Here is a 20,055-nt window from a genome sequence, read left to right on the forward strand (position 1 = left end):
GTTCTGGAAATGGGTGGAGGAGGATGACGGTTGTGTAGCAATGTGAATTACTTAATGCCATTGGACTATACACTTAATGGTTTAAGATGTTACGTGCATTTTAAATCAAGGGAAAATTAGTTAGCTAAGCCTGTTTTTCCGTCAAAGGAAAAATAAAAGTCATCCTACCTGGGGGCAGAGGAGCATCATGAAGAAGGAAATCGTATGTCTACTATGTAAAAACAATCCACATTTTCAAGCTTTTTGAATTCCAGACTGAGCTACAAAACCGACAAATCACACACACCCACCCCTCTGAAGCCACAAGAAGCTACTCACCTCACTGAGGTAAATAAAAAAAGAGCAGGTGGACCCATCCACTCCGTATTCTGCGTAGCAGGGATCCGAGCGCCACATATCTTTCATCCACTGAAACAAGAAGAGCCAGGTAAGAACATCTCTGAACAGCCCCGTTCTTGGTGGCCCTGCCCATCTGCTGATGAGAAGGTGCGGACATACGTGTGTGGCTCAAGCTCTGGCCTAAGCTCAGAGTCACTGAGCTGAGGGCGGGATGACAGACGTTCAGTTCCTGGATGATCCACAGGTAGACACTGACGTGAGTGGGCCCTTGGCACACGTGCTTAGAGTGGAGAGAGACCGTGGGACAGCCGAGGCAGCAAAGCCCAGGACAGGCCTTGCCTAGGAGAGTTTTATCAAGAGCAAGTGCTCAGTGGGACTCTTGCATCAAAATCCCCTCTTTCCAGAAAACTTCAGTTTCACCAACCCCAACACAGGGCCAGGCAGAGTACATGATGAGCGCAGGAATGCAGTGGGGCCCAAACGGAGACCACGGGAATGTTTCTGGGATGTGGTGTCACCATCCTAACGTACCCCTGCACTGAAACTCTTCTCTGGAAACTACTGAGCAGGGAGTCGTGTCTCCAAGGGCAGGCCATGTAAACAGGATTTTTAAAAAAATCTTAAGAGGAAAAGAGTGGCCGAGTGTCTCTGGGCACTCAACTGTAGATGCAAATGTGACATTTACATCACACTCTGGAGACCTCAGAAGGGGAGGGGGGGAGAGGGGGAGAGAGGGGAAGAGAGAGAGAGAGAAGTTGGACACTAAATAATGGCAGCCTCTGGTCATTGGCCAGTGAAGGATCACCTGCTGGAAGCTGGGAGAGCAAGGGGAAGGCAGCTTCAAAGACACAGTATGCGCCTGAAATGGCCCAGGCTCCTTCAGCCTGACCAGTTAGAGCCATTGTGGACTAACCCCAAGGAGTTGGCATAAGCTGAGAAGCGTTATCATGGCCACAGCCCCAAACAGGGAGGACTGAAGCAGCCCTTAAGTGACTCCCTTAAAGGGCTCGCTTGCCCTTTAAAGAAGGGGGTGTTAGTGCAGACTGAAGATGATGGAAACAAATACACATCGTTTGGGCCTTACCTTGATTTTCCCCTCACAGTGGGGGTAGCCATCCATAGGAGGCAATACACATTTTTCTTGAGCTCCATTAATGATATCTGTAAAGGATGAAAAACAACAATGGATACCATTAAGTTTATGAAACACAAGCCTAATATCCTTGTAAGCAAGGGGCAGGTAGAGAAACCAAAACAAGAGGTCTACAGTAGCAGCCAAGCTCTGACCCGCACCACCCCTCCAACGGGCAACAGGTCTGACTGGTCTGCAGTGAAGACCTAACCTAAGGACAGTCCACCTACAGGATGGCCAGAGACTCATGATGGGCGTGTCCAGCTTGAAAGGGGGAGTTAGACCAACCACAATGGTCGCCTGCAAATCTGCAATTGGGAAACTGAGAAACCAAAGACATAGGGAGCAGAAAATAAAGCCACGAAATAAGGGAGTCCACCAGGCTGGCGGGGGCATGCCAGGCTATACAGACAAACTGAGGCCATGGGCAGCTTCATGAAAACATGTGCTAGAGCTGAGGCAACCAGCAGGAGAAAGAGAGGCGCACAGAATTAGTGGGGGGAGGAGCAGAAAGCCACATGATCATCTGCGAGGCAGAGCCTCTTATGGACCCAGTTCTTCCATTTCCACAGGTATCTCCTTCCTGCTGCAAATGTTTCCTCACAATAAGCTCCCTTGCTACTAGCTGGCTCAAGTGGATTCCTATTCCCTGTAACTACAGAGTCAAAATTCGAAAAGCATGCCTTCCAGAAGCTCCAAGTTTAGTGGTGAACAACAGACCCATAATGAAACAACTGAACAGCAGTGTGATGGACTTCACGTTAGGGCGGGCCAAGGGAAGGACGCCCATCCCAGTGTCCAAGGGTGAAAGAAGGCTTCCTGGTCCAGCAGCAGCTTAGCTGCATGAGAAGGTGAAGCAGGAGTGAGCTAGGTAGCAACGGTGTTCAAGAACTGTGGTGGTTCTAAACGCAGGCACCCGCTCTGACTGGCATACAGAAGACTGAGGGACGAGGAGCTCAGACAGGAGAAGCAGGCAGGGCCCAACGCGGAAAGGCCTCAAGCACCAAGATACAGACTTTGATCTTCGTGCTCAGGGCATGGCGGAGCACTGAACGGTTTGTAGGAGGGAATGGCTATGATCAGACTGTTGTTTAGGAATGATCCTCTTAGCTACATGCTTCAACCTACATGCTTCTATTTTGGGACCTACTATATTTTCCAGACCTGCTTGGAAAATGTTGCCATTACTTACTGCTGACAGTTTTCTATCTATACAGAGCATTAACGAGAAATTAGCTCCCAAACTACAATGTTTGACAGTGGTATTCAAATGATGTCAGTAGGTGCTGGGTCTAAAACAGAAGTTAGTGCTAAGGGGGAGGTGTGGGGTGGAGGGCGGGGGGTGGGGCTTCGTTGTACCTGTCCCTTGAAAACCAGTTCTTCTGAGAGTCTGGAACAGAGATCCTCAACTCTTTGATTTAGCATCTTCAATGGGCATTCTACTTGCTACAGATAATTAGAGCATAAAATCAATATCCCCCTTACCATAGATTGAAGGCAGTGTCGTTCGATAGTTAACAGGGAAGGTACTTAGCTTGTTGGAGCCTCTTTCCCCCATCTGTATAACTGGAATAACTACACCTATTTCATCCGGCTCCTATTTAATAAGTTAACATTTACAAGAAGTCTGGTTTGGCACTCCCAACAACTGATAACACAGACCATAGCAGGTGCTTAAATGCTGGCATTTGGTATGTAATTTGACACAACTCACTATATCCAGGAAAGCAATATTTCAAATGTATAGCCGCTTCTGGAAATAACATTCTCTCACTTTAGGGGAACAGCCAGCTCCAGAATCCACTACCAAATGGACCGCCTCACCAAAGAACAGAGATGCTTTTCAATGACTACTACTCCCAACGCTATTTTTAATTCGATTTTGCTTGGCAACTGAGCAAATAAAAAGCTGCAGAGGTTCCAAGAAATTAAGTCTAAAACGGCTGGGAGCTGGGGAAGACAGACATTTAAGGGACGCTTAGGGTGAAATGCCCCTCTTTCTTAACATACTATAGGTACTACTCCAGTCTGGATGTTCAGAGCCAGAAGTCATGGAAACTAGAAGCTCCTGAGTTGGAGGTGCAGTGCATGTGGTGAAGAGAAATCGCCAGGTGGTAGAATAACAGGTCTAGGACGGCCTGCAAGTAAAGCCTGGTTGCTGACAGCGTGGGTCCTCTTCACTAGGAGTTTGAAGGAATAAAAATATGTTACACCAAGAGTCGGCAAACATTGTCTGTAAAGGACCAGATGGTAAATATCTGAGGTTTGGCAGGCCACAGGGTCTCTGTCACAACTACGCACTCTGGTTTGCAGCAAGAAAGCAGCCACAGACAACAAGGGGAGGAATGGGTGTGGCTGTGTTCCAATAAAACTTTACTTACAAAAACAGGAGCAGACCACTGTGTCTGCTATGATGAGAGTTCCAAAATGAGCATCCTCATTTCTGCAAAGACCTGTTGAGATGAGCTTTTTCTTTAAGGACACCTGCAGGCATCTTCTGCCAGAAATGCTCCCCTTCTCACCGCCTTCCGCCTTCTACCCTTTCTCCACCGAGTTAAAGCCCCTCCTCCTATAAGACCCTCTGGAAGAAACAGTCCTAAGCCTTCCTTTCCAGGCCCTGTCAGGATTTAGCTGGGATTGAGTGCTGCCCTCCTGCTTATGTCTCTCCCATGCTGTGAACAATGTGCAAGTTTCTTTGCATTTGTCCATCTCTCCGCCTAGGCCATGAGGACATTATGGGAAGGTTGTGTCTTTCTGCTCCATTACCAGGCACTAAGTGCTGTTTTACTGAACGAACACACCCACGTTCCACGGGCCCCAAGCCTGACTCTGTGCTCAGGGAGAACCAGACTGAGCTGAGATCCCAGCTAGGCCAGCATTTTTATTAGGTTGGTGCAAAAGTAATTGAGGTTTAAAAGGGTAAAGATAATTGCAAAAACCGCAATTACTTTTGCACCCACCTAATACTTTGCCAACTGGCAGGACTGTCAACTCATCCAACAGGGTCTCCTCTCTAATTCCGTTATCTTATGATGAATTTTCTCACTATTTAGTTACACAGTGACCAGTTGGAATACACAATACACAATGACTTCCAAAAGTTCAGTTTAATGGCTTGAGGCTCTGGGGGAGGAGAGATCTGGGAAAGGGAGAAACAGGAAGTGCTCGCCTTCCTGGCAGCAGGCCAGCTGCACCCTGAATCTGACCTCCAGTTACCAGGTAAGACCTCCCACCACCTCACAGCTCTAGAGGAGTTTCAGCTTTCCTCAGAGGACAGCTTCCCATTTTATTTTCATCAAAATGACAAAAACTCAAAAAATAATGTTTTTATTCTGTTATTCACCCCTCGCTTTCTAGCATGCCCACTTTTTTTTTAACCATCAAAGGGCAAGGGAAACGAAAGGTGTTAATGGAAGCAGTGACGCTCAGCTCTTACTATTGTTTAGGTTTCAGCTACATCCCTTACTCTCACCTACCAGTCCATGTTGCGTCTTTCACCCCAAACTCCACTTCTGTACTGATCCTATGGCACTGTCAAGCAGCCATTACACAAAAGGCAGATGACCTCGGTGTGAAAATTCTTTTGTTTTATCAGTCACCAAGACCCACGCAGTGTAGCAGGGGCTCCTTTCCCGGTTATCTAAACGCTTATGTGTCAGGGAAGAACACTCGTACAAGAGAAGAAGTGACAAAGATGTCATAAACATACCTAGAAAGGGGTGTTCCTATCACATGGGGGTTCAGATTCTCCCCGACAGTTGTAATATATGTATATATATATATTGTAGCTCTCCATATGTGTCTCTTGAAACAACATTGCAAGTCCATATATTTGGAAGCAACAAAGAGATATGGAACCAAGCACACATTTTTTTTCTCTTTTTACTCATGTTTTCCTCTGCTTCTGAGAAAGGAAGGAAAGTGTGGACACAGTGAGGTCAGAGAGGGCAGAAGAAGTAAATGGTAACAATGGTCTCAAAGGGACAGTGACAGTAGAAAAAGGTCACACAGGGAACGAAGATGAATGACAATAACCTCCCCTGATATACATTACCTGCCTTTCTAAAGTGCTATCACATACATTATCACATTATATACTAACTACATCCCCCGGAAAAAGGAAGACAGTTCATTCACCTTATAGTCGGAAAAGGAGAAATTTTAAAGTCCTAAACATCTACCTCCAAACCCCACCTGCAGTTACTTGAAACGTCTCTCAAAAGCCTGCTGTTGTCCATGTGCTGAAATGGCAAAGCTGTACCCTTGAAAGACACGAACGGAAGCCCCACGGAGCTCACCCCGGCGTGGGAGAGATGGGATGACGTACAGCAGAGTGGGGCACACGTCAGCAGAGCCCCCTCCGAGGCCGGCGCTTCTGGATGGCACGCCCTCCCTCAGTGCTACGCCCCAGTGGAAATGTGCGTGGTGCGCTGCGACTCCACAGCCTATTCGTTAAACAAACGAACAAATACACGTAACAAAGGAATGAAAAGCCCAAGTTTCAGAAAAATGAAGAGGGCAGAAAACGCCAGAGGAAAGGGGATGGGAGACTCTCACTCAAAATCACTGAACCAGGAATTCCAAGTTCTGAACTGCCCACCAAACACAGTGGAAGGAATCTGGGTTCGACACACGGAAAATGGCCGGAACAGCCAGCAGTGAAAGAAGTCATTTCTGATGCAACGAGAGGGGAAGTGGAGTATCTCCCAGGTGAGTTACTGCTACTCATAACTTAAAAACAGAGGCTTAAGATTTTGTGAGATATCATCTTCATGAGTCAAATGTCAACTGTCCTGAGCCATTTGCAAAGCAAATTGCAAAGCAAATATAAGACCCACTGAGCACCACACAAGGACGACGCCATCATTTAGCTGCCGGTTCAATACACACACGTGTTGCTATTGTGTTTTTTAAAGCATAATTAACTATCAGCATCATAAAACTCTCACCTACTGCAAACTTACTAAAGTTAATGATAACTGCAACTCACTGATGAGAAGATCAGAAATATGGTTATAAAATGAGGCTATCAGACAAAAAAAATATAAAAGGCATCCAAGTTGGAAAGGAAGAAGTAAAACTGTCTTATGTGCAGATGACATAGAGAGAACCCTAAAGATTCCACCAAAAAACTATTAGAACTGATAAATCAACTTAGTAAAGTAGCAGAATACAAAATTAATATTCAGAAATCAGTTGCATTTTTATAACCCAATAATGAGCTACCAGAAAGAGAAATTAATACAATCCCATTTATAATTGTATCAAAAATAAAATACCTAGGAATAAATTTAACCAAGGAGGTAAAAGATTTATACTTGGAAAATTATAAGATGCTAAAGAAAAAAACTGAAGATACAAATAAATGGAAGCATATAGCATGCTCGTGGATAGGAAGAATTAACATTGTTAAAATGTCCATACTACCCAAAGCAATCTATAGATTCAGTGCAATCCCTATCAAAATACCAATGGCATTTTTCACAGAACTAGAACAAATAATCCTAAAATGTATATGGAACCACAAAAGACCCCTAATAGCCACAGCAATCTTAAAAAAGAACAAAGTTGGAGGTATTATGCTACCTGATATCAAACTATACTACAAGGCTATAGTGATCAAAACAGCGTGGTACTGGAATAAAAACAGACACACAGAGCAATGGAACAGAATAGAGAGCCCAGATATAAACCCATGCCTATATGGTCAATTCATTTATAACAAAGGAGGCAAGAATATACAATGGGGCTGGACAGTCTATTCAATAAATTGTGTTGGGAAAACTGGGCAGATACATGCAAAAAAAAAAAAAAGAAAGAAACTAGACCACCTTCTTAGATCATATACAAATAAACTCAAAATGAATTAAATATAAGACCAGAAACTATACAACTCCTAAAAGAAAACACAGGCAGTAAACTCTCTGACATTGCTCTTAGTAATATTTTTTTCCCGCTGTATCTCCATGGAAAAGGGAAACAAAAGGAAAACAAAAGGGACTTTATCAAACTGAAAAGTTTGTGCATAGCAAAGGAAACCATCAACAAAATGGAAAGACAACCTACCAATTGGGAGTATATATTTGCGAATGATACACCTGACAAGGGGTTAATATCCAAAATTTATAAAGAACTCATACAACTTAACACCAGAAAAACAAACAATACACTTTAAAAATGGGCAGAGAACTTGAACAGACACTTCTCCAAAGAGGACAAATAGATGTCCAATAGACATATGAAAAGATGCTCAATGTCACTAATCATCAGAGAAATGCAAATAAAAACCACCATGAGATATCACCTCAAACCTGTCAGAATGGCTATCATCGATAAATCAACAAACAACAACTGCTGGTGAGGATGTGGAGAAAAGGCAACCCTCGTGCACTGTTAGTGGGATTGCAAAGTGATGCAGCCACTACGGAAAACAAACAATTAAAAACAGGACTACCTTATGACCCAGCAATTCCACTCCAGGGTATTTATCTGAAGAAATCCAAAAAACTAATTCAAAAAGATATATACACCCCTATGTTCACTGCAGCATTATTTACAATAGGCAAGATACGGAAGCAACCCAAGTGCCCATCAATAGATAATTAGTTAAAAGAAGATGTGGTACATTTACACAAGGAAATATTACTCGGGCATAAAAAAAGAACGAAATCCTACCATCTGTGACAACATGGATGGACCTTGAGAGTATTATGCTAAGTGAAATAAGTCATACAGAAGAAGACAGATACCATGTGATCTCTCTTATATGTGGAATCTAAAGAACAAACTAAACGAACAAACAAAACAGAAACAGAGAACAAACTGATGGTTGCCAGATGGGAGGGGGCTTGGGGAGCTGGGTGAAAAACATGAAGGGATTAAAAAGTACAAATTGGAAAAAGCTCACGCTTTGGGAAGCCTGACGGGCAGCCCTGACCCAGGCAGTCTGGGCAGTGTGCGTGATTTTGGCTGCGCTAGGAGAGAAGAGACGCCTCCACCCCCAGCCACCACCTTTTCTGGCCTGCGGGAAGAGGGCGACGCACGGCTGGGCTGGGAGAGTGAAGACCCCTCCATCTCCAGCCCCCACCCTTCCTGGCTTGCCTAGGGTGGGGTGGGTGCAGCGGCCGAGACACACCCGGAGATCAGCAGTGAGGCAGGCGCAGCTCTGGGCTTCCAGCAGATCAGAAATCTCCTGCCCGCACTCACACACACACACTGAAGAGGTGCCTTAAGACTCAAGAGTTTTGGTCACATATCTGGTGGTGCCACTCTCAGTCTGCATTTGTGCAGGCAAGGGCAGAAACTGCACTGATATTGTAAAAACTATCATCCAGACCCCTCAGGCCCACGCTTTTAAGTCTGCAGTCCCAAAGTCTCTCTGGGCACCAGGTGACCGGCTCTGCCTGCGCAATAAGCAGGGGGCTCCTTGGTACAGCAGAGAACAACCTGGACATTGCTTGGTGGGCTTAGGCCGAGACTGTCGCTGCTTTTTGTATTGCTTTGTTTTGTCTTGTTTTGCTTTGTCTTTATATCTTTGATATCTTTGCCTCTGTCGAGTGGGGTTATCAGGTGGTTTTTGCATGTGAACGTATTTGATATTTTTCTTTGTTGTTGTTGTTGTTGTTGTGCTTGGTGATTTGCTTTGTTCTGAAACTGCCCTGCCGGGGCCCAGCTTGTGAGGCACGGTCAGCAGATCAGAAATCTCCCGCCCGCACCCATACACACACACTGAAGGAGTGCCCTAGGACTCACGAGCTCTGGACAAAGGACTGGTGGTGCTCCTCTCGGTGTGCATACGTGCGGACAAGGGCAGAAGCTGCACTGACTTTGTGGAGACTATCATCCAGACCCCTCAGGCCCACGCTTTTAAGTCTGCAGTCCCAAAGTCTCTCTGAGCACCAGGTGACCGGCTCTGCCTGCGCAATAAGCAGGGGGCTCTTTGGTACAGCAGAGGACAACCTGGTCATTGCTTGATGGGCTCAGGCCGAGACGGTCGCTGCTTTTTGTTTTGCTTTGTTTTGCTTTGCTTGGTTTTGTTTTGCTTTATCTTGTATCTTTGATATCTTTGCCTGTGTCCAGCGGGGGTTATCGGCTGTTTTTTTTTTTTTTTTTTTTTTTTTTTTTCTTTTCTTCTTTGCTGTTGTCATTGCTGCTGTGCTTGGTGATTTGCCTTGTTCTGGGACTTCCCTGCCGGGGCCCAGCTTGGGTGGCACGGGACTCGGCATATCTGGGGGCCAACTCCAGACCAAATCTGAGTGCAGCCGGGGTTGACCTGCAGGTCACATACCTAGAGGGGGTTCTCGGCAGGCTCTGGAGCCCATAGAGGCCAAACCACATTGGGGTGGTCAACCCTCACGCAGCAGAGTGCCCTGCGGGGGGCAGAGCCAAGTCTCACGGCAGGTCAGCCCAGGAGTTGACCCCACCTGCTCATTAGCGGGAAGCAATTAAAGATCTTCTTGAACGGGACAGTGTACACAACACAAGACTCACCTTTGGAGCACACGCAGAGGAGGACGACGTGGTGCGAGTCAAATATAAAGGACACATACTACACAAGATAACCTAGCAAGAACTAAGAACTCTAGGGGATCTACCTAATATATCAAAATAAACACAGTCAGCCAGAATGGGGAAACAAAGATACACGTCCCAAATAAAAGAACAGAAGAAGCTTCCACAACTGGAACCAAATGAAGCAGACGTAACCAACCTCTCAGAGACAGAGTTCAGAACACTGGTGATAAGAATGTTTAAGGAGCTTAGAGAAGACATAAAGAAGGATGTAGAAATCATAACAAACGAGCTTAGAGAAAACATAAAGAAGGATGTAGAAATCATAACGAAAAACCAGTTGGAACTAAAGAACACAATTACCGAAATTAAGAACTCACTTGAAGGAATTACCAGCAGGCTAGATGAAGCAGAGGATCGAATCAGCGACTTAGAAGACAAGGTAGCAGAGATCACCCAAACGGAACAACAAAAAGAAAAAAGAATAAAAAACAATGAAGATGGCCTAAGAGACCTCTGGGATAACATCAAGCGCAACAACATGCGCATCATAGGAATACCAGAAGGTGAAGAGAGCAAGCAAGGGATTGAGAACATATTTGAAGTAATAATGTCTGAAAACTTCCCCAACCTGATGAAGGAAACCAACATACAAGTCCAGGAAGTGCAGAGAGTTCCAACCAGGATTAACCCAAACAGGGCCACACCAAGACACATTATAGTTAAAATGGCAAAGCTTAAAGACAAAGAGAGAATCCTAAAAGCAGCAAGAGAAAGACGGAGGGTTACATACAAGGGAACTCCCATAAGACTATCAAATGATTTTTCTACAGAAACATTGAAGGCCAGGAGGGAGTGGCAGGAGATACTTAAAGTGATGGAAAACAAAGGCCTACAACCTAGATTGCTTTATCCAGCAAGGCTATCATTTAAAGTTGATGGAGAGATAAAGAGCTTTCCAGAAAAAAATAAGCTAAAGGAATTTATTACCACCAAGCCAGCATTGCAAGAAATACTAAAAGGTCTTCTGTAAATAGAAGAAAGATCAAAACAACCTAACTACAAATTTAAAAATGGCAATATCTATGTATCTATCAATAATCACTTTAAATGTAAATGGATTAAATGCTCCAATCAAAAGACATAGGGTGGCTGACTGGATAAGACAGCAAGACCCTTGTATATGCTGTATACAAGAGACTCACCTCAGAACAAAAGACACACACAGGCTGAAAGTGAAGGGTTGGAGTAAGATATTTCATGCAAATGGAAACGAGAAAAAAGCTGGAGTTGCAATACTTATTTCTGACAAAATAGACTTTAAAATGAAGAACATACTAAAAGATAAAGATGGGCACTATATAATAATAAAGGGATCGATCCGACAAGAGGACATAACCCTAGTAAACATCTATGCACCCAACATAGGAGCACCTAAATATATAAAACAGGTACTGACTGACATAAAGGCAGAGATCAACAGTAACACTATTATAGTCGGGGACTTCAACACACCTCTGACCACAAGGGACAGGTCTTCCAGACAGAAAATCAATATGGAAACAACAGCCTTAAATGATACATTGGACCACTTGGATTTAATCGATATTTTCAGAACATTTCACCCCAATGCTGCAAAATACACCTTCTTCTCAAGCGCACATGGAACATTTTCCAAGATAGATCATATGTTAGGCCACAAAACAAGTCTTGATAAATTTAAGAAAATTGAAATCATACCAATTGTCTTCTCTGATCACAATGCTATGAAATTAGAAATGAACTGCAGGAAAAAAACGGGAAGACACACCAATTCATGGAGGCTGAATAACTTATTACTAAATAATGAATGGGTCAAGCAGGAGATCAAGGAAGAAATCAAAAGATATTTCGAGATAAATGAAAATGAAAACACGACGACCCAAAATCTTTGGGATGCCGCGAAAGCAGTCCTAAGAGGGAAATTCATAGCTTTGCAGGCCTACCTAAAGAAACAAGAAACATCACTAATCAACAGTTTATCTTCACATTTAAGGGATCTGGAAAAAGAACAGCAAAATAAGCCCAAAGGGAACACAAGGAAGGAGATAATAAAGATCAGAGCAGAATTAAATGAAATAGAAACCAGAAAAACAATACAAAAGATCAATGAATCCAAGAGTTGGTTCTTAGAGAAGATAAACAAAATCGACAAACCATTAGCCAGACTCATTAAAAAAAAGAGAGAGAGGACCCAAATTAATAAAATCAGAAACGAAAGAGGAGAAGTGACAACGGACACTGCAGAAATACAAAGAGTTTTAAGAAGTTACTATGAGCAACTATATGCCAACAAATTTGACAATTTGGAAGAAATGGACAATTTTCTAGAGGCGTACAACCTTCCAAGGCTAACTCAAGAAGAAACAGAAAACCTGAATAGACTGATTACCACCACGGAAATTGAATCAGTAATCAACAGTCTCCCAACAAACAAAAGCCCTGGACCAGATGGCTTTACAGGTGAATTTTAAAAAAAAAAAAAAAAAGAATTATCACCAATTCTCCTCAAGCTCTTCCAAAAAATCCAGAAGGAGGGAAGACTCCCAAACACTTTTTACGAAGCCACTATCACCCTGATCCCAAAATTAGACAAAGACACCACAAAAAAAGAAAACTACAGGCCGATATCTTTAATGAACATAGATGCAAAAATCCTCAACAAAATATTAGCAAACAGAATTCAGCAATACATTAAAAAGATCATTCACCACGATCAAGTGGGATTCATTCCTGGTATGCAGGGGTGGTTCAACATCCGCAAATCTATTAATGTGATACACCACATTAACAAAATGAAAAATAAAAATCACATGATCATATCAATAGATGCAGAAAAAGCATTTGATAAAATCCAACAGCCATTTATGATAAAAACCCTTAAGAAAGTGGGAATAGAGGGATCTTATCTCAACATAATAAAGGCCATATATGACAAACCCACAGCTAACATCATACTCAATGGGGAAAAGCTAAAACCATTCCCCCTAAGATCAGGAACAAGGCAAGGATGCCCATTATCTCCGCTTCTATTCAACATAGTTCTGGAAGTTCTTGCCACAGCAATCAGACAAGAAAAAGAAATAAAAGGCATCCAGATTGGTAAGGAGGAAGTAAAGTTATCATTGTATGCAGATGATATGATACTATATATAGAGAACCCTAAAGACTCCACCAAAAAGCTATTAGAGCTGATAGATGAATTTAGTAAAGTGGCAGGATACAAAATTAATATTGAGAAATCAGTTGCATTTGTATATACCAATAATAAAACATCAGAAGGAGAAATTAAAAAAACAATCCCATTTACAATCGCTCCAAAGACTATAAAATACCTGGGAATAAATTTAACCAAAGAAGTAAAAGATCTATACTCAGAAAATTATAAGACACTGATGAAAGGAATGAAGGAAGATATAAATAGATGGAAACACATATCATGTTCATGGATAGGAAGAATTAATATAGTTAAAATGTCCATACTGCCTAAGGCAATATACATATTCAATGCAATTCCTATCAAACTGCCAACGTCGTTTTTCACAGAAATAGAACATATAATCCTAAAATTTATATGGGACCATAAAAGACCCCGAATAGCAAAGGCAATCTTGAGAAATAAGAACAAAGTGGGAGGTATAACAATACCTGACTTCAGATTATACTACAAGGCTACAGTAATCAAAACAGCATGGTACTGGCATAAAAACAGACACATAGATCAATGGAACAGAATAGAGAGTCCAGAAATAAATCCACGCCTATATGGCCATTTAATCTACGACAATGGAAGCAAGAATGTACGATGGAGTAATGACAGTCTATTCAATAAATGGTGCTGGGAAACCTGGACAGACACATGCAAAAAAATGAAGTTGGACCACCTCCTTACACCATATACAAAAATAAATTCAAAATGGCTTAAAGACTTAAATGTAAGGTCTGAAACCATAAAATACCTAGAAGAAAACATAGGAAGAAACTTCTCAGACATTACCCGGAGTAAGATTTTTACTGATATACACCCTCGCGCGAGGGAACTAAGAGAAAGAATAAACATGTGGGATTATATCAAACTAAAAAGTTTTTTCACAGCAAAGGAAACCATCAATAAAACAAGAAGGGATCCTACTGAATGGGAAAAGATATTTGCCAGTGATATATCTGATAAGGGATTAATATCACAAATCTATGGAAAACTTACTCAACCCAACTCCAAAAAAACAAACGATCCAATTAAAAAATGGGCAGAGGACTTGAAGAGACATTTTTCTGAAAAGGACATACAGATGGCAAACAGACATATGAAGAAATGCTCAACCTCGCTAACCATCAGAGAAATGCAAATAAAAACCACAATGAGATACCACCTCACCCCAGTCAGAATGGCTATCATCAATAAATCAACAAACAACAAGTGCTGGCGCGGATGTGGAGAAAAGGGAACGCTTGTGCACTGTTGGTGGGATTGCAGACTGGTGCAGCCGCTATGGAAAACAGTATGGAGGTATCTCAAAATTCTGAAAATGGAACTACCTTATGATCCAGTAATTCCACTCCTAGGTATCTATCCGGAGAAATCCAGAACTTCAATTCAAAAATCTCTATGCACTCCTATGTTTATTGCAGCACTATACACAATAGCTAAGACATGGAAACAACCAAAATGCCCATCGGTAGATGACTGGATTAAGAAACTGTGGTACATTTATACAATGGAGTATTATGCAGCCATAAGGAAGAAAGAAATCTTACCATTTGCAACAACATGGATGGATCTAGAGAACATTATGTTAAGTGAAATAAGTCAGACAGAGAAAGATAAGTTCCATATGATCTCACTTATTTGCGGATTCTAAAGAAAAGAATAAGTGAATGAACTAATCAGAAACTGTTTGGGAGACAATGAGGAAAAACTGAGGGTTGCTAGATGGGCGGGGGGAGTGGGGGGTGGGGGGGAAGGTGAGGGGATTGGAGGGCAGTCGGTGACCACAGGATGGCCACGGGGTTTGAAAATTAATCTGGGGAACGTAATTTGGTGGTTACCAGAGCGTAAGGGGGTTGGGGGGTGGGGGATGAGGGTGAGGGGGATCAAATGTACGGTGATGGAAGGGGAGCTGACTCTGGGTGGTGAACACACAGTGTGATTTATGGATGATGTGATTCAGAATTGCACAACTGAAATCTATGTAATTCTACTAACAATTGTCAACCCAATAAATAAAAAAGAATAAAAAAAAAAAAAAAAAAAAAAAAAAAAAAAAACATAGCTCTGTGTTGTATCAGTAAAAAGAGATGGGTAAAAAGAGATCAGTAAAAAGAGATCAGTAAAAAGTAACAACATTAGCAGCTGCTACTCTCAAAAAAAAAAATCAGTGCTGACATGTAATTTAAACCAATATTATGTGCATTTAAAATATTAAAACATTTACTATACAAATTCAAAAAAAAAAAAAAAAAAAAAAAAAAAAAAAAAAAAAAAAAAAAAAGTACAAATTGGTAGTTACAAAACAGTCATGGGGATGTAAATTACAGCATAGGGAATACAGTCACTATTTTAATAACTATGTATAGTGCCAGGTCGATACTAGACTTACTGGGGGTATTACTTCGAAAGTTATATAAATGTCCAACCACTATGCTGTACACCTGAAACTGATATAAAGTAATATTGAATGTCAACTGTATTTGACAAATTAAAAAAAAAATAAACATTGCCAAAAAAGAGGCTCAAAACAAATGAGGCTGGCAGTCAGGGGTCAACCATAATCCTGAGCGTATCGATGCTTATAAAAGGTGGCGCTGCAGGTAAGAAACTCAACTACAAGCTCCTGGGTGAACATGATGAAGTGCAGGTGTGGGGAGGAGAGGACAGCGGGGGGAGAGGACGGCGAGGGGAGAGGAAGTGGGTGTTTGTACGTGAGCCCCACACTGAAGACAGCTAGTTCAAAGTGAAAGTCGACCCCACCCAGAGAGTCTCCTTTGTCCAGGCTCATTTTTCTGTACATTAATTATAGCAAAGGTAAGTATTTGACACGGTACTTCGTTTTAAGAACTTGTAGAACAAAATACCATGAATTTTTTATTTAGAACTGAGCAGGCAACTGATAGGTTAAAGGTGTCTGATTCCCTACACAATCGCTATTTTAAAGGGGCGGGAGGAGAAGAAAAAGTAGATTTAAAAAATGCTCAGCAATCTCAAAAAACACAACCATCTGTCCACCCCCAGGAAATTTTAGGAAACTGAGTTCTGTCTCCTCATCTAGGTCCTTTGCCAACAGCTAAGATAACCATCTTCATGGATGAGGGCTCGATTCAGCCAAGGGCATCCCACACATATTTCCTCCCAAAAGATAAAGGGTCTCCAGCGATTCTGCTTTGTGTGTAGGACACGGTAGTGTTTCTCTTGGAACACCTGAAAGGAACACGCGGCCCTGGTTATCAGATGGCCCCTGCAGAGCGCCCACGGAGCATGCCACCCGCCCAGGTTCCCTGCGTCAGCCAGGAACTTGCTCAATCTCTGCGCTCAGCCTGGAGACCAGCTCTTGCCAGCACCTCCATCAGCTAGCCTTGCATCAGGAGTTAAGAGCAATAAATAGGACAGAAATCAGCTGTGGTGAAATATAATCTCCCATTAAAAATGACCTCACCAGTCATTCTCAGCTTGGCAAATATTCACTTAGGGCCACTTTACATTGGACTTATGAAAAATAAAAAAAAGCTGACTTAATTTCTATAACTGAGTCACGTACACATATTCTAGCCCCACGGCCCACTGTAATAGGAAGCTCTATGCTCACTGAAGGAGCTGGGGAGCCATGTCTAAAAATGGGTGCGACCCACCCACAGCCCCCAGGGGTGCATACTGAACCCTTTGAGTTGTTTTTTTTAACCTAAGAAACTGGAAACGCAATCATTGTACCAAAGAATTTCAGAGCTGCAAGGGACTTCTGAAGCCATTTTAGTAAACCATTTGCTTTTCCTGATTCATAAAATCAAAGCTTAGAGAGATGAAGGGCCTTGCTCATTCACCGATTAAATAAAATCCATTAAGCGCCTCCCAGGTGTAAGCATTCTGCATGTTAAATCTGGGCCTCTGTCTTTTGGGTCAGGATTATTTCCACTACGCTGTTCCTAGGTATTAAAAGCATACCACTATCACCTTCATGGGCTGCACTGGAAATCTGACGAGTCAACCCTGAAGAATAAAATGGCACATTCTCACTCCTCGCGAAATAAGCACCTCCAAGGGCCTCAGGTACTCGATAAACACCTGGAGCTACAGTACAAATATTATACTATGGGATAAAGGATGTCAACGAGAAAGTCATATTCAGTGTACACAGTTTCACAATGATGCACTTTTCAAGAATGGAACTAATGTGTAAAAAGAATGAAGTTGTGAGGACTGAGAAAACACATTGTCAAGGATAACCAATGTCATAAAATTTCAAATCACAGTAAGAGTCAAATAACTGTAGACTATTTATGCTTTCATTTGTCATACCCTCTGTCATTTATTTATTTCTTTATTTTGTAGGATTATCTATCTAATTAAGCTTTTAAGCCAGCATTAATAAGGTTTTTCCTTTTGTTAGTAGAACAGAATCAAAAAGAGGACCTAGGATTAAGATTCTCAGAAGGGACGTTTCTATAAGAATGCTTCCCTCTCTCTCTCCCTCCTTTTTCTTCCTCCCTCCCTCCCTCCCTCTCTTTCTCTCTCTCTCTCTCTCTCACACACACACACACACACACACACACACACACACACCTCTCACCCCTCCATTCTGATAAGTCCCCAGGCACTGCTATTAATAAAAGCATATGCGAGTCCTAGGAATGTTCAAGCAGACAAGGTTGGTCACTGCACACCCACGAACACATATGCATAGGAGGCAGCCATTAAACACCTGCTACTGATGTGAAAGAAAAAAAAAAGTTCACCATCATTAGTCTTCAGGGAAATGTAAATCAAAACCACAATGAAGATACCACTTCACTCACCGAAAGGGCGCTAATAAAAAAATTCAGGTAATAATGAGCATTGGCAAAGATGTAAGGAAATCAGAACCCTCCATCATTGCTAGGAGAAATATAAAATGGAGAACAATCTAGCTCTTCATCAAAAAGTAAACGGTGACCATTTGACCAAGCAATTACACTTCTAGGTATATACTTAAGAAAATGAAAAACTATGGCCACCCAAAAGTTCACAGTAGCATTATTCATAAGTGCCAAAAGTTGAACCGTGGAAACAATCCAAATGTTCATTAACTGATGAATAAATAGACAAAATGTGGCCTATCCATACAATGAAGTATTATTATTCAAGCCATAAAAGGGAATGAAGTACTGATTCATGCTACAACGTCGACGAACCTTGATAAAACTAAGCTAAGGGAAAGAAGGCACTCACAAAAGACCATATTACGTGAAATGTCCAGAACAGGCAAATCTATAAAGACAGAAAATAAAGTAGTGGTTGCTTAGGGCATCTAAGAGATCTCTCCTGAGATTATCCCTCTGCTGCTTACCAGCTGGACAACCTGGGCAAGTTACTGAACCGTCCTGAGCAAATGTTTTCTCATGTAATAAATAAAGTCAATAAAACCTTCTAACATCTGAGTCACCCTCTCTGTGCCAGATCCTGTGCCTGGAGCTCATTTATTGTCTCATATAGCCCTCAGAACAAACTTTGAAGTCAAATACGGACTGCTGAGGGAGAGAAAGACCTGAGAAAGAAAGACTGCCTATACCACACTGAAGTATCTCACGCTAGCTCTCATTCGCTCAATTTGTCTATTTGTTCAATACACTTGTCTTATTGTCCATATATATATTCTTTGTCTGTGTAGCCCCATCCCTGATTCATTTTATGTCACAATGCTTGGCGGAGTGTAAGATATAACCAGTGATTAAAATGCTTTGCATTTTCGGAAGGAAAAAAGTTCAAGTGTTTTTAAATAAATAGCACGACAGCATATTTTGTATATTCTAATAGCTCTGGGATTGGAAGATAAAACTGAGTTTGCAATATGATTTGGATAATCTGAGTTCTTTTTATGCGTAAATCTACATGTATTTATCTTTATGTTAATGCCAAATTCTGTAAGTTTATACTTAATTTCTGCTATCATTTCTTCTGCCACAAAATGTTCTTCAGCAGTTTAAATCACAATATAAGGGACATAAAATATTCTACATGTGCATTTTGTATGCATCCAGTTATGATAAATGGGCCTAACAGTCACTAAATCAGGAGAATGCTAATTTTACACATCAAAAACAAAAAGTTCACCAGTGTTGTATTTTCAGAAAAAATGTTCCTGTATATAATATATTAAGAAATAATATATAGTACTACAGATTCTGATGTACCCTCAGTTGTCAATTTACATTTAAGAAAGTATACTGGTCAGTAGGTGACAGGCATTAAAAATTCACGATTATACCTGCAAAACTACACCATATTCTCAAGTTGGGGATTTTGACACCTATTCTTCTCCAATACGCAAGGTGGGGCACAGCCTTTCATAATTTTCCTTTCCTCACATGCCGTTTTCTGGGAGAGGGAAAGAGGCATTTTGTAGCTATCTCACTCTATAACAGCGACATGCCCGGGAACATGGAACACACGCATCTTTCTTCATCCTCCTGAACAACGAGTGGTTCCATTTTTCTTCCAAAACGCAGCTGACTCAGGCACAGCTCACACATTTCTAACTATTCTTATCAGACTGTCAAAGATGCTTGAGGTTTGGATTTTGTTAAGGAAACTGGAGAAATATGTACAGTTGATGTCTGTGTGTGCATGTGTTTTTGTGTGTGTGTGTGTGTGTTTGTAGTTCTTTTCTGAAACTGAAGAAAAGAAGTATGAAATTGATAACTAAAGAAGGCAGGCTATATCCCTAGGCTACTTTGATGGTACAAACTGCCAAACATAGGTATGTTCTCTTCATGTCACACAATGCCCCTTTTTTGAATCACCTGTCACAAGACTTTATGTGACTATTCGTAAAGAACAGGGATTCTAA

General features: G+C 41.8%; 1 protein-coding gene across 1 annotated transcript in view; it reads right to left on the minus strand.

The window, feature by feature from the left end:
* The window catches only part of MGAT5 (alpha-1,6-mannosylglycoprotein 6-beta-N-acetylglucosaminyltransferase), a 332,082-nt gene that overhangs the window by 129,110 nt on the left and 182,917 nt on the right, over positions 1 to 20,055 (minus strand). Inside the window, 2 exon segments of the mRNA XM_033112421.1 lie at positions 319 to 408; positions 1,424 to 1,500. Of these exon segments, the coding sequence (XP_032968312.1) occupies positions 319 to 408; positions 1,424 to 1,500 (167 nt within the window).

Source organism: Rhinolophus ferrumequinum, chromosome 8, assembly GCF_004115265.2.
Source record: "Rhinolophus ferrumequinum isolate MPI-CBG mRhiFer1 chromosome 8, mRhiFer1_v1.p, whole genome shotgun sequence".
NCBI classification, from domain to species: Eukaryota; Metazoa; Chordata; class Mammalia; order Chiroptera; family Rhinolophidae; genus Rhinolophus; species Rhinolophus ferrumequinum.